At 36.2% G+C, this 13,677-nt stretch overlaps 1 protein-coding gene across 3 annotated transcripts in view; it reads right to left on the reverse strand.

The window, feature by feature from the left end:
* The window catches only part of stk10 (serine/threonine kinase 10), a 29,323-nt gene that overhangs the window by 13,992 nt on the left and 1,654 nt on the right, over nucleotides 1–13,677 (reverse strand). Inside the window, exons 2-8 of one of the 3 annotated variants that reach the window (XM_046868721.1) lie at nucleotides 9,835–10,450; nucleotides 7,699–7,863; nucleotides 4,190–4,238; nucleotides 3,265–3,414; nucleotides 2,227–2,299; nucleotides 718–912; nucleotides 82–163 (exon numbers count right to left, since the gene is read on the reverse strand). In XM_046868721.1, coding sequence (XP_046724677.1) covers nucleotides 82–163; nucleotides 718–912; nucleotides 2,227–2,299; nucleotides 3,265–3,414; nucleotides 4,190–4,238; nucleotides 7,699–7,863; nucleotides 9,835–9,864 — 744 coding nt within the window. In that variant the 5' untranslated portion in view covers nucleotides 9,865–10,450. Of the gene's footprint in view, nucleotides 1–81; nucleotides 164–717; nucleotides 913–2,226; nucleotides 2,300–3,264; nucleotides 3,415–4,189; nucleotides 4,239–7,698; nucleotides 7,864–9,830; nucleotides 10,451–13,677 lie in introns of all 3 variants that reach the window. The other 2 variants (XM_046868722.1, XM_046868720.1) reach the window with 2 other exon arrangements.

Consider the following 13,677-nt stretch of genomic DNA (forward strand, 5'->3'; position numbering starts at 1 on the left):
TACCCTAATTGTCAGCTGGGTCTGGAGTGTATCAGTCACTGTATGTATGTGTTTAAAAGGAGAAAACCAACACACTCTTACCTCGAGGAGTTGAGAGGCAGACGGCCGAGTCTCTGGGTTCTTATCCAGAACTTTTTTCAGGAAATCCTTAAAGTCGTTCGACCTTCAACACACACACATGCACATTCTAGATAATATCCATTAGCATGTGTACTTAATATTGCTAACATTAAACCAAACAATAGTAAGGAAGGAAGGAATCAAAGAAGGAAGAAATAAGGAAAATTGCACAAATGCTGAAAGTGCTATGAACAAACTTTTTTATTGATATATTTTTGAAAAGTAATTTGTATCATCTTTATGCACCCACACAAACCAGACAGAGTAAAGTAAGATCTTCTTCACAAGAGTCTCAAGTAATAAAGAACAGACTCAGAAAGAGAGAGAGAGAGAGCGAGAGAGAGAGCGAGAGAGAGAGAGAGAAAACGAACAGATGTTTGTAAGTTGCACTACAACTCGCTCTTCGTCACATGAAACATTTTCGTTTAGTTCATTTTCAACCTCAAAATTAATCCTTTTAACCCTACAGGGTACATGGTGGGGGTGTGTGTGTGTGTGTGTGTGTGCATGTGTCTCATTACCATCCTTGCTAATGCTAACTACATAATAATGAGGTTGAGGTTTTGTAGACAGTGTTGACAGGTTTGTGGGTCTCACCATTTGGACGGCTGGTCCAGTGTTGGAGGTTCAGACTTGGCGATCTTCAGCAGGACTCTCATGGGGTTGAGTTCGTGATGTGGTGGTTCGATCTGAGCCAGCTCGATCAGAGTTATTCCCAAAGACCAGATGTCCGCTTTGTAATCGTAGGGAGCGTCCTTTGTGGTCTCACACATCACAACCTCGGGAGCCATCCTGATCACACACAGGCACACACACACACACTTTTTCTTGATCTAATACTTGCAGTGTTTATATACAGCATTTGTCAATAATAATAACAATAAAGAGGAAGTTGATGATGAGGTATAAAATAAACAAAAAAAGAGGAAGAAAACAGACATGAAAAAGAATATAAAAGACCCAAAAATTATAATCAGGTCGGATTAAACCTATGAAACACTGAAAAATATAAAAAACTACATTTATGTATCTTCACATAAGATGAGGACATGCTTCCTGATTAATGCTAGCTGCGTACGTTTATCATATGCTAATAGGCACTGTGCTAGCAATGTTGTATTGTGATCACAATATAATATTTTTGCCTTAGATTTAAAAAATAAAAATCACCTACTGTACTGATGCAACATGTTGAAGATTTAAATCTCTGAATATGACCTACTAATTATTTTTGTTTATTAAACTGTAGTTTTAATGGCACAATATGTCACACCTCATTACTTATCATACAATTCTTTTACACGCTTATGACTTCATTAATTTGTTTACCTGCACTTTCTCTCACTACACTCATCTGATAATATACCATACTCATCCTTTTCTTCTTAACTGTTCTTTACTCACTTGACCAAAGGTACACTGCAGTTTTTTTCTTCAGGAATCAGAGATCAGTTTGCGCAAGGTCTGTCAATCAGTGATTGGACTGAAGCGATCATTCGTAGAAAAGCGATACACCCAGAGGACGTGTCATGTGTTTATCGCTTATACCTTTTTTATGATACAGAGGTATAAACGGTGTGGAGTTACAGAGAGAACAGTACAAGGTGTGTAACTGATTTAAAAGTAAACTGAAAGCACAGAATGATGATGTTCTACACAATGAGTCGGCTCTATTGGTTTATTCACTTCAGATTAAACTTAAACACTTCCAAGTTCAGAGATGTTCAGCCAGCAGAACCTGCAGTATTCATTACAATGATAGATAGATAGATAGATAGATAGATAGATAGATAGATAGATAGATAGATAGATAGATAGATAGATAGATAGATAGATAGATAGATAGATAGATAGATAGATAGATAGATAGATAGATAGATAGATAGATAGATAGATAGATAGATAGTCATGTGATTTTTTTTTTTTTTGCTGAAGTGGCATGGACCAGGCTCATGTGCAGCGAGCATGAGTTCATGAGGTATTTCATTATCAGACAACATGACAGCTGACACACAGGACAGGAAGGTCAACAAGCAGAAGGAGTTTAAAAAGAAACCCTGAGTGCAGTGTCACAGTGAGGCGAGTCCCAACAGACTTTTTACTCACCAGTACGGTGTCCCGATGAAAGAGTCTCTCCTTTGAAGAGTTTTGGTGTTTTTTGCTGACACGCCAAAATCAGCTTAAAAAAAAAAAAGAAATGCACAATTTAAAAATATAATGTCATGTATATATTAATTTACATAAATATAAGCAATTATATTTGCATCCAATTTAATTTCTTTTTTTTTTTAAATACAGGTTTAAAGGAATCTTCTAGATGAAAATTATGTACATTAAACATGCAATTTTATAACAATTAAACAAAGCTATTATGACAAGCTAAATGTGTTATATATTATGTTATTAAAGTGCAGTGATGTGTGTAACAAGTGTAAGGCTTTAGGCTCACTGCTCTGTTCTGGTTTGTGACAGCCGAAACAGAAGTGTGTTTTGTTCTTCTTTTCTTGGCTTGACATTTTAGAAAGCCATTAATGAGTGCAGCGGGATGTAAGCATATCGCTCTGGGCTTACAGCTGTGTCTCAAACCGTATCAATGAACTCCGGTTAATCTTTAGGCTGAAATTTGGACCTGAAGTGAAAACGGTGACAAAATAATAAAAATGTGCAAATGTACGATCTTAGTGACCCTCTCACGGGACGTCTACACTGTGGGTTGGTTATTTTCCTGAAATCATTTTATCTCACTCACAACACAGCAATTTATAAACAATCATAAGGACAAAACAGACACACAAAGCTCTCTTAAAAAAAAAAAAAAAAGGAATCAATCTTATCAAACACTGGAGACTCCTTCCATAAACATAATTTTAAAAAAAAGTCTCCTCCAACAATTCATTAATGTCCGAATAGTTCCATACAGCAAACAAGTTTTAAAGTGTTTAATAGCAGTGGATTATCAGTGCAATGTACACATCTCTGTTACCATAGTAACAATTACGTATCAGAACGGGCATATTCATATAAACCAGCACTACAGTCAGTGCTGCAGTTGTAGAGAATTAATCAACTCTGTGGTTTAACAAAAAATTTAAGATGTAGAAATGATAGTCTGATTATTATTATTATTGATGCTGGTGTCGGTACCGAGTTTGATGTCTCCGTCCAGGGTGAGCAGAATGTTTCCTGCCTTGAGGTCTCTGTGGATGATTTTCATACTGTGCAGATAAACCAGAGCCTCCAGCATCTGCTTACAGATCACCTGGATCTGCTTCTCTGTCAGCCCTCGATCCAACTCTGAGAGAGGAAAAATATCAATTATTACTAAGAAGAATGATTTTGCCTGAGGATTTTCTTAACATATTTTAAGAGCATAGCGAGTGTATAAGCAGAAGAAATTAAACTCAGAGAACAGGAGGCTCATGAAGTTCTCTACATGGGTGTTGCCTGAAGGTACAGGAGACCGTAGACTAACTGCAGACACTGAGCAGCAGAGGCAGTGTTTTTGTTCAAATAAAGAAAAAATAAACATGAGCACATAAAATTAAACACAGGACATGAATCACTTTCTCCACTAATGCTGAAGATCATGAATGACTGTCTGTATGAGGAAAATCAATATTCCTGTACATGAGACTTGAGCCAGAAAAGTTTCTCAAAAGCTGCTATTCATGTTTCCAGGTGTGACGGCATTTACAGGACGGCGTGACTGAAGGCTGTATTCATGCAACCAGACCATTCTGGAGGCCATTTTGTTTATTTAAAGTTACGGCAAGCCAAACTTATAGCAAATAAATGTGTTATTACAACCTAAATGTGGATCATGTTAATAAACATAATTCATCTACAGGTTATAGATTCGAGCTCCATCTACAGGTGGACCTGCTCTCCATTAAATAAATCTATAAACACACAAATATTTGTTTATCTGCTGATCATAGACAGAAACCCCATTTGGGTTTATGTTTGTTTTTTATTGCACATTAATGTAAAGATTGACAAAAGCAAAGCAAAAGAGCTTCAGAAGTTTGTTACATTACAGTAAAGTCATTTGGAGGTCTGGGATTCTTACCCAACATGGTGGCATCTACAGCTCCTCCAGGACAAAACTCGATCATGATCTATACAGAAAGGTGGAGAGAGAGAGAGAGAAATCAGGAATGCAACACAAGTAGAACTGATTGATTTATTACACCACAGTGTAGTCTTTATGTATTACAAAAAAAGACCAGTCGTGGTTTTTATAGGTTTATAGTTATTTTATAGATGTGAAAGATTGATTTGACATCTAAACAGTAATTCACTCTTTTTTGCCCCATTCATAAACATTTCATATTGTGTATTTCTCTAACCGGTTTGTTATAAGCAGAGAATCGACTGTACATGTCTTTATAAACAAGCTGTTACTATAGAAACATTATTTATTAGAATAATGACCACTATCAGAGCTGCTGTTATAAAGAATTAATCAACACCTTCTAACCAATCACAGTCCAGAACGTTGATCCTGAACAAATCTAAGCTATGGGTCATGACTCTGCTTTCCTGAACCTTGCTGGCAAAAATGTCTCTCTTTGAGACACACACACACACACACACACTCTTAATACAATAGACAAATATTTCCAGTGTGATACGAAAAGATAAACATCAGTTTTTAGATTTCCACACATTTCAAAACTGACCTTATATAAAAGCAGTGTGTGTGTGTGTGTGTGTGTGTGTGTGTGTTTTCATAGTAACTGTAAGCTAGCTAACATTTTACTGAAACAGAAGCAGCGTATCAATCTGAGAATTCTCAAGTGAATAATTTAGACCGCTGAGTGTGGAGGTGGAATTCTGAAGATCAGAATGAATAAGTCCATTTAGCTTTCTGACAACTCGGAGGAAGAGAACAAACTCTCATTCTTCTCTTCTTCCATCGCTCTATTTAGATAAAGGCCACAGACACTCTGAAGGATGACGTCGCAACGTCCCTTCACTTATTTCAGATGTGCTACTGTACATCATAATGCACACACTGTATATACAAAAGTATTGAAAACACCTGACTTTTCCAGCCATATGTATTTGAAGGCACTCAATTGAACAGAACATCTGTGGATGCATTAGCATGACATTTTCCCTTTACTTTAACTAGGAGACCAAAACACAGGTTCTAGAATTGCAAATGGGGCTAAATGTGGAATAGGATGTTTAAAAAGCACATACTATATCTTACAATTGGGTGTCCACAAACCTTTGGCCCTATTGTGTATCTGTACAGTACATTTCCACAAAGATTATAACCCAGAACCCAACCCTAACCCAGAATAACAGCTGTTCTGATTCCTCACATATTATACTGTATTATGAACTATAATGTATTTTATTTCCCCTTCTGCCACAGGGGGGGTGAATTAAAGCACCGTTTTCCCCTCCTGCTCAGATTCATGTAATATTCTGCATGACATGGATGCCACCACACTGAGGTCATGCAGAGGAAGGCAGTACGACCGGTTAGATCTCGCTCACAAACTCACACAAAGAAAGAAAGATGTCAGGTTTCTTTAAGCAAAACAAAAACTGGTCAAACAGGAAACAAGAGACAAGACAATTTGACAAACTGGGTTTACCCACATCATAAAAAAAAAAGAGCGAGAGAGAGAGAAAGCGAGAGAGCGAGAGAGAGAGAGAGAGAAAGAGGAAATACTGAGTAGTGAATTAATCATAAAATCCTGAGAGGAGGGAAACTTGTACTTGTACGCTTGTACTGTTGATACTTAACTGCCCTCTTCTACATACATGAGCTCATAGACTCACACAATTGGCTACAGTCACTGTGATTTACAGGAGAGAAGCTTTGTTCCTCCTATAAACAACTAATCACCAATGAATTTTTTTATTATATTTATATCCCAGAAAAAGGAAAAAAAAGAGCAGAAATTCAGATGGAGCAAACGTGTATACAAACAGCACTGAACATGAGCATTAAAGTTATCAAAAAAAAAACATGCGAATACTTTTACAGCCACTCAGCTGATCCACATCCACACCCAAACACACATGCTTTTAATGTTGTAGTGCAGGGGGTTGTTCCAGCAACCAAGTGTTTAAGGGCTTGCTGTGTGTGTGTGTGTGTGTGTGTGTGTGTGTGTGTGGAGTATACAGCATGTGTGCACACTTGTGCACATATCTGTGTCCTTTACAGTTTTGTCAGAGCTGTAAGACACTAAAAACACACGCAAATAGTTACAAAATAGAAGTTACAATATTAAAGAAAAATAATATTTTCAATAAAAGTATGCTACTATTTTATTACCCATCTTTCCTCAGATCAAAACTCCTAATGGATCTTTTCCACCTTCACCCTCATACACTCTATACAATATTATTATTTCTTTACAACACTATAGCATAATGCTAACACCAACACCAACCACTGCATCTTCATCAGCAGCATCCTCATTTATTTACACCACTATAGCATATTGCTAACAATAACTCTGCAGTCGCTGCATCTTCATCATCCACATCCTCCTCATCAACTATTTACACCAATATAGCAAAATGCTAACACTAACATACTAATCATTAAATCCTCATCATCCTCTTCCTCCTCATCTTCACACTCACAACTTGCACATTTATATTGATTCACTGAGAGGCTGAAGACTGAGCAGTTACTGTTTGTCTACACTTCATACAAACACACAGAGAGAGAGAGAGAGAGAGAGAGAGAGAGAGAGAGAGAGAGAGAGAGAGAGAGAGAAAATTTACTTCTTTCATTTCCTCAGGAATTCCAGAAAGACTATAACAATTTGCTCTTTAAACTTTGCAAGGAAAAGGACAGAACAGGCAGCTGCACTGGGACTTAACGTGATTATGACCAATAAAATCAGAATAAAACCATGAGGAGGGAGCAAATATTTACAAACAAAATATATGTTGTACTTTTTATATTGTAATGTGTGTGTTGTATGTAACATTTACTCATATATAATAACACTATAGAAAAATAATAAGATTTCAGAAAAGTATTACATTAATATTACAATCAAACTGCATTTCCAAAACAAACAATTATACATTTTAAAGTAAAGTACATTTTCAGGCTGTGAAATTTTTAAACCTGACATTGAACTCTGCACAGTGAAAGTTCCCTCTCAGCACTGATTTCACACAATAAAAGCAGAACCATCAGAAATACTGCAGCTATTAACACACACACACACACACACACACACACACACACACACACACACACGCCTGTTTATACATGAGCCATAAATTACAACACACCCACCAATAAGAGTAGATAACGTTACGTTTCTACGGTAACAGCTCAGTTGTAAGGTAATTTCTATATTTATGGAAGGAGTCTCCAGTGTCAGCGCTGTTTGTCAGGGTATCAGATAACGGAATAAAAGCAGAAAGGTACAATGCAAGATGGAGGAAAGGGGCAGAGATTCAGCAGTGGCATTTATTATATGACAGTTTTAACTACTATTTTATTGTAAAAGAAGAAAAGGCTGTCAATGTTTTTTAAAGAAAGTCATAGCAACATACTGCACACTGAGTGTAAACACAAACTAATCTCACCCATAGCTTTTGATCGTAGTAGAAGGCGTCGAGCAGTTTGACGATGTAGTGGTGATTACATGTCGCTAAGATGTCAATCTCTACCATGTAATCCTCCAGCTCCTCCTCGCTCTTCGTCTCGATCACTTTGCCAGCAGCCAGGGCACCCGTTTCTTTGTTCTGGACCTGAACAGAAAAAATAAATCATTAGGTTTAATTTAATAACGCCACACTTCCACATCAGCGCTCGTATTTGTAACTCAGAAGGACGTGTTTATTTATTTAACCTTGAAGTTAAAGATGCGTGTCTTAGCCCCTGTTTATCGCACCATGATATAAACTAACACGTCAGAAGGACATGCTGATGAGGTCACTGCACACCACTATCATGACAGTGACGTACACAGTTCGACAATGAACCCTCATCAACTGCGTGTAACAACTCAGAAAGATCACCTGCGTGACCAGGGTGGAGTCTATTAAACATTGCTCTGTCGATATCATTTAATTCAATGATGCACCGATTAAACAAACACTGTGTCTGAACATTTTTACCTTTTTGGTTGTAGTCATTTATCATTTTTCTATTCTGTGACATTGGTTAAAAAAAAATGCAAATATAAAAAGAACCAAAGTTGTCAAAATATCACATTTTCCTTTTTAGATACACGTTGTAAATAAAAATATAAATATAATGTAAACTAAATATAACAAATGAAATAAAAATCTAATTTGTTATTAAAATGCAAATATGTCCAAATTAAATGTAATTCCAATCTGACAATCCTCCTTACAGGATCAGATCAGATGCTACATACATGATATCCGATTGATTTTCTGATATCAGCCTGATACTGAACCCTGGGTCGTTTAGAGATATTTGGTGGGCGGAGCCTTAAGTCATTAACATGCCACGAATAAAACCCTACTCTGTGTACATATGAAAATACATTTCTTTTTAAAAAGTCTAAAGATTCTGTTCGTTTACAGGATCTGCACAGAAAACTGGTTATGTACCAAAATAGGACCCGTTATTATTAATTATTATCATCATCATCATCATCATCTCAATTAGATTGAAAATAATCAGACTGGTCATAATAGCTGTACTAACTATTATTTTAAGTATAAACCTAAGCTAATGCTATATTCTCAGCATGAGTGTTTAATAATGGCTGCTCGTTGTTGTTTGTGCGCTGCTCCAGCTTGACGAGATTCTTCCTCATGTGCTGGAATAAATCTGTCATACTGAAGCTTTTATAGTTCAGGCTCTTCAGGTTTTGTTCCACTTCTCAAAACCCAGGACCATACGACCTTGTAGATGAGTTTCAGCATATGGAGAGAAATCCAAACTCATATAAACTTAAGATTTACATTGAAAAAGCAAAAATGTGTTATATTTATATATTTTGCTGGAGCAACAGAAAATGCTAAAGGGGAACTCTTGGATATGCCTAGTTTATTTCACACCCCACCCATGTCACTGAACTCAACATGACCTGTATAAGAAAGTTACAAAAGAAATAAAACTAAAACCAAATGGAAGAAACCGAGCAAAAAACAAACAAAAACCCTTAGTCAATGTTTAAGTTATGTCCATAAGAATAAAGTGAACATAATTTGGTGGGAGGAGCAAACTCTAATCACCAGCTGATCACTTCTTTAGGTGTGGTAGCATTTCCCCTTGGATTGTGTTGCTCCACCCGAGGTTAGTGTTAGTGAAAAGACTACATTTTAATTGCAGGATGATATCTGGTTGCTTACTTTAAGCACCATGAAAACAGGTCAAAAACGCTAAAGGTGCTTCGTCACATGTACATTACAGTATAGTGAAATTATTTTTTTCGCATATACCAGAGATGTTATGAGCTGGGGTCGAAGCGCAGGGCCACAATGTTACAGCGCTCCTACACCATACAGACACTTAAGGGCTTTGCTCAGGGGGCCCAAGAGTAACAGGTCTTGGACCCTCAACCTTCCAATCAGTAACCCAGAGCCTTAACTATTTAGCTACCACTAAAGCAGCTCTGTATGTATATACACACACACACACACACAAAATCACAAACATGAGGAACAAGAACTAAAAAAGAAAAGAAAAAATTATTAAAAACTTGATTAGAATCTCATTCTTCTGTATGACAAAAGGTCACCTGCCTGAAACAGAAGACTGCAGCGTCTCACCATGTGACCAGTTTACAGACGTTAACTCTGAAAGCCCTTTAAATGTAAAACAGTTTTGTTTTTTTATAATGTAAATTTTAAAATTAAAAAACAGTTTGTACAAAATCTTTAAACTATTAAATTTACTTGGGTTTTTTCTGATTTAATTTTAATTTAATTATTTTTATAGGCATTATTACATCACAGCATTTATTACAATGCACATGTCTAATGTCATAACATGATTCTGTCGTATCTCCCAGCTGTAACTGGAGGAAGCAGATATTTTTTGCTGGAAAATAAAATCTTTATAATCAAGGAGGAGTCACAGCTCAGGAACTCACTTCCTGAACGTCTCTGATCTCAATCTGATTCTGAAATATTTCTCACACAGACTCCGAGTTGAGACAGAAACCCATCACTTGCACTCAGAGTTCACATAATAATCATAAAGTTCTGTGTGTGTGTGTGTGTGTGTGTGTGTGTGTGTGTGTGTGTTACACCCTCCAGTGACTCGCTGATGATGGAGAAAGTGGGAGGAAGCATTGTGAAAGTGGCCCCCGCGTGAAGTTTGTTTCCGTTTCCACTGAGATGGGAGTGGTCATTTCACCTTCACACACAACATGCACAGCAATTTTAGTTTCATTATTAAAGATAAAACAATTTCTCAAGCAGTGTTTAACAGGAAGAGAAACTCTGCACCCTGTCACATGTTATTAAGATTAACATAAGTCTCCTTACTACGGTGTAAAACTACTATGGTTTATTTTTTCTATTAAAACAGCGAAAAACTTTACTAGTATACAAACTGTTTACTTTAAATTAATTTTGTAAAAAAAATGTCACGTTACTAAAAATAATTTTGTTATTGCTGTTGGTGTTAATATTCTGTAATAAAGACACATTATTAATAATTTAATTTGTACATTACTTATTAACACCACACTATGTATGATAAAACTAGAATGAAAGAATACAGTATATCTAAAAACTACGCGTTTCTGCATTTTTATTTGTTAATCAGCATTAATTAAACTCGTACATGAGCTTTAGACTAAACAGCAAATCCAAAGGAAAAACATCTGCACAAATACAAGCGCCACTCCCAAAGTTATTAAAAGAAAAAAGGAAAGAAAGAAAACAGGAAGTACTCCAAGATCAAACCTAAGAGACAGAGAACAAGGTGAAGCCTGGGGTTAATACAGGAATCATATTTATGTTCAAGTTATTTGCTGTGTGATTTTTAAACAGCAGGTTAAAATTAATTATAAAATAAGTCTGTATAAGGTCAGGAGCATCTCCAAAACACCATATACTTTACATTTGCTGAAATCTGGCAACCTTCGCAAAAAATAAATGACAGAAAATTACAGGAACACTCAAACTGACTAGACAGTAACATGTGAAAGCGTATCAAATCCATTTGGTGTGTAAGTATATCATATTTAGTGTAATAATTTGTCTTTTTCTTCCAGTTTATTTATTATGAATTGAATAGTAAATCTGGAAAATGACTCTTTACAGATAAATAAATATAGCGCGGTTTCTTAATACTCCACTATAATTACTAAAATTGTGTTTTATCTGTTTCCCCTGAGAGCTACAAAACTTCCTGTATGGTACACAATCTGTAACCACAACACGCTAACATCATTACGCCGACTAAACACTGATCAACAACACAGATAACATGCTACTGTGGATTGTGTCCTTCTCAAGTAGCATGAACAGCAGAATAAATGTGGTGTGTGTGTGTGTGTGTGTGTGTGTGTGTGTGTGTGTGTGTGTGTGTGTATAACTAGCAGCAGTTCTGTACAGCAACATGGAGACAGTTTATATACATCACTGGTTTGCAATAAAAACTAATTTGTCAGCAAGCTGTTTTCTCTACACATCAAAGGAAAATAACCTTAAAAGAGAGCAAACTGTTCTCAGGGGACATTTAACAGTTTTAAATTAATTGATGTTTTAACATGGGTTTTAATTTTATTACCAATTTGTGTACTTGATTCTGAGAGACAATTCTGATTCTGGTTTGTGATGACATGATTAAAAATATAACTTTTTTTTTTTTAAAGCAAAACAAACATGAGAAGAAATAAGTGACAATGTGCAAATGTGAACTTTAAAACTATGATAAATGCTGAAAGGAGTGAAGAGTAATCCCAGAGAAGTGTTAACATGATCCAGCTGGTGATTTGGGACATGTAGAGACGTGTTAGTGGTCATTTTACAGCTACACCAGACTAGACTGTGGAACTGCCACACTTTCAGTTTCTATACTGACTTAAACTGAAGTTCATGTCCACTTGGAGAGTACCAGTCCAGCTGTGAATATAATTTTGATCAGCTCAGTTCATAAATTAAAAATAAAATAGTTTCTCTAAATACAGGTATTCATTTCATAGGTGTGTTTTTTATAATTCTTCTTTGTATTTCTATAAGTAGAAGTTCTAATTGTGTTATAATGCAAAATAATGAATGCAAAAAGTAAAATATAATAAACGTCATCACTGACGTTAAAGGAGGAGACTGTTGCAGGCAACTGCCACAGCTTCAGCTCTCACAGAAAGTGTCTACGTCTTATCACTAACCACCAACAAGGCTGAGGAACGTTGATTAACCCAGCTGCTTCTCCACCAACATGGGATTTCACCCTTTATCGCAGTCTGTACTGTACTCAACAGTTTACTTATATACACACACACACACACACACACACACACACCTTAAATGCAGATTAAATAATTAATCCCATTAAAAACTTTTTGCTTTTTTTTCCTACTTAAAGCTGATTTGAGACTTTTTCCCTTCTTTTCTCCACTGAAGGAAGAGAGAAACAACAATATAATTGTGTTAATGTGTAAAATTTCGAAAAAAAATAAATAATAATTGTTTAGTGCAAATATGACAGTGTATGAATCAGCTTTGCTACATCTGTACGTCTGTACAAACGAGTGTTGCAGGTTATGATTCATTTTGCAGTGTTTTGTGGCCACTGCTTCTCCACTTGCTGGTTTAAAATGATAAAAATAGACCTGTGTGAGACATGAGAGTTTATCACACAAAACCTCATTACACCTCGGAAAATAAAAACCTGTCATGTTCTCTCCACACACAGTACGATATTATTTGCATCACTGTGCTAAAGTCTTCTGCACAAATCCAGCTGTTTAAAAAAAAAATGATCTGCAACGTGAAAATCTGGTTAAGGTGAGACGATGATACCAATATTGTGATAAATTATTACATTTTATCGTAAATTCTTTTTAATAATTACAATATAAATGAGAATTGATTTGGAGTTTTACTTCTATTCACTGTTAGACTTTAATTAGTTGTAGTCACTGGTGAGTAAATAAATATCGAGCAAAAGGTATTTATTGAAGACGTCACACTGGGCCGTGCAATCATTATTCTGCCAGGCGTACATGCTGCCACGCCCACATGCTGGCAGTCTTCATCCCAAACAATGGGTCAGGAATCTCTCTACAGAACAGGAAGCTCAGATTTTCCTCACATTCATCAAATCTCAGCTCAAGATTCCAGGAATTTGTGTGCAGAATTTTATAATCAGGTCTAAACAGGTCCGAGAGCAATACCATAAACTGCATTCTAAACACATGCACACCAACACCCTACAGCTGAACATCATTCCAGTGCTGATACTGATCCCAGCCTGGAACAAAGCTGAGGTACTGTAAGACTTTACTGCTTTTCTCAGTTAAACCTCATCTCCATGAAACTTTTTTTCCTCTTAAACTTAGAACATAATTTAGCAACCAGAAGATTTTTTTTCATGGGCAAACAGAAGTTCTTGACTTCTGCATGTTGAAC

The sequence above is a fragment of the Silurus meridionalis genome, chromosome 15, assembly GCF_014805685.1.
Source record: "Silurus meridionalis isolate SWU-2019-XX chromosome 15, ASM1480568v1, whole genome shotgun sequence".
Taxonomy (NCBI): Eukaryota; Metazoa; Chordata; class Actinopteri; order Siluriformes; family Siluridae; genus Silurus; species Silurus meridionalis.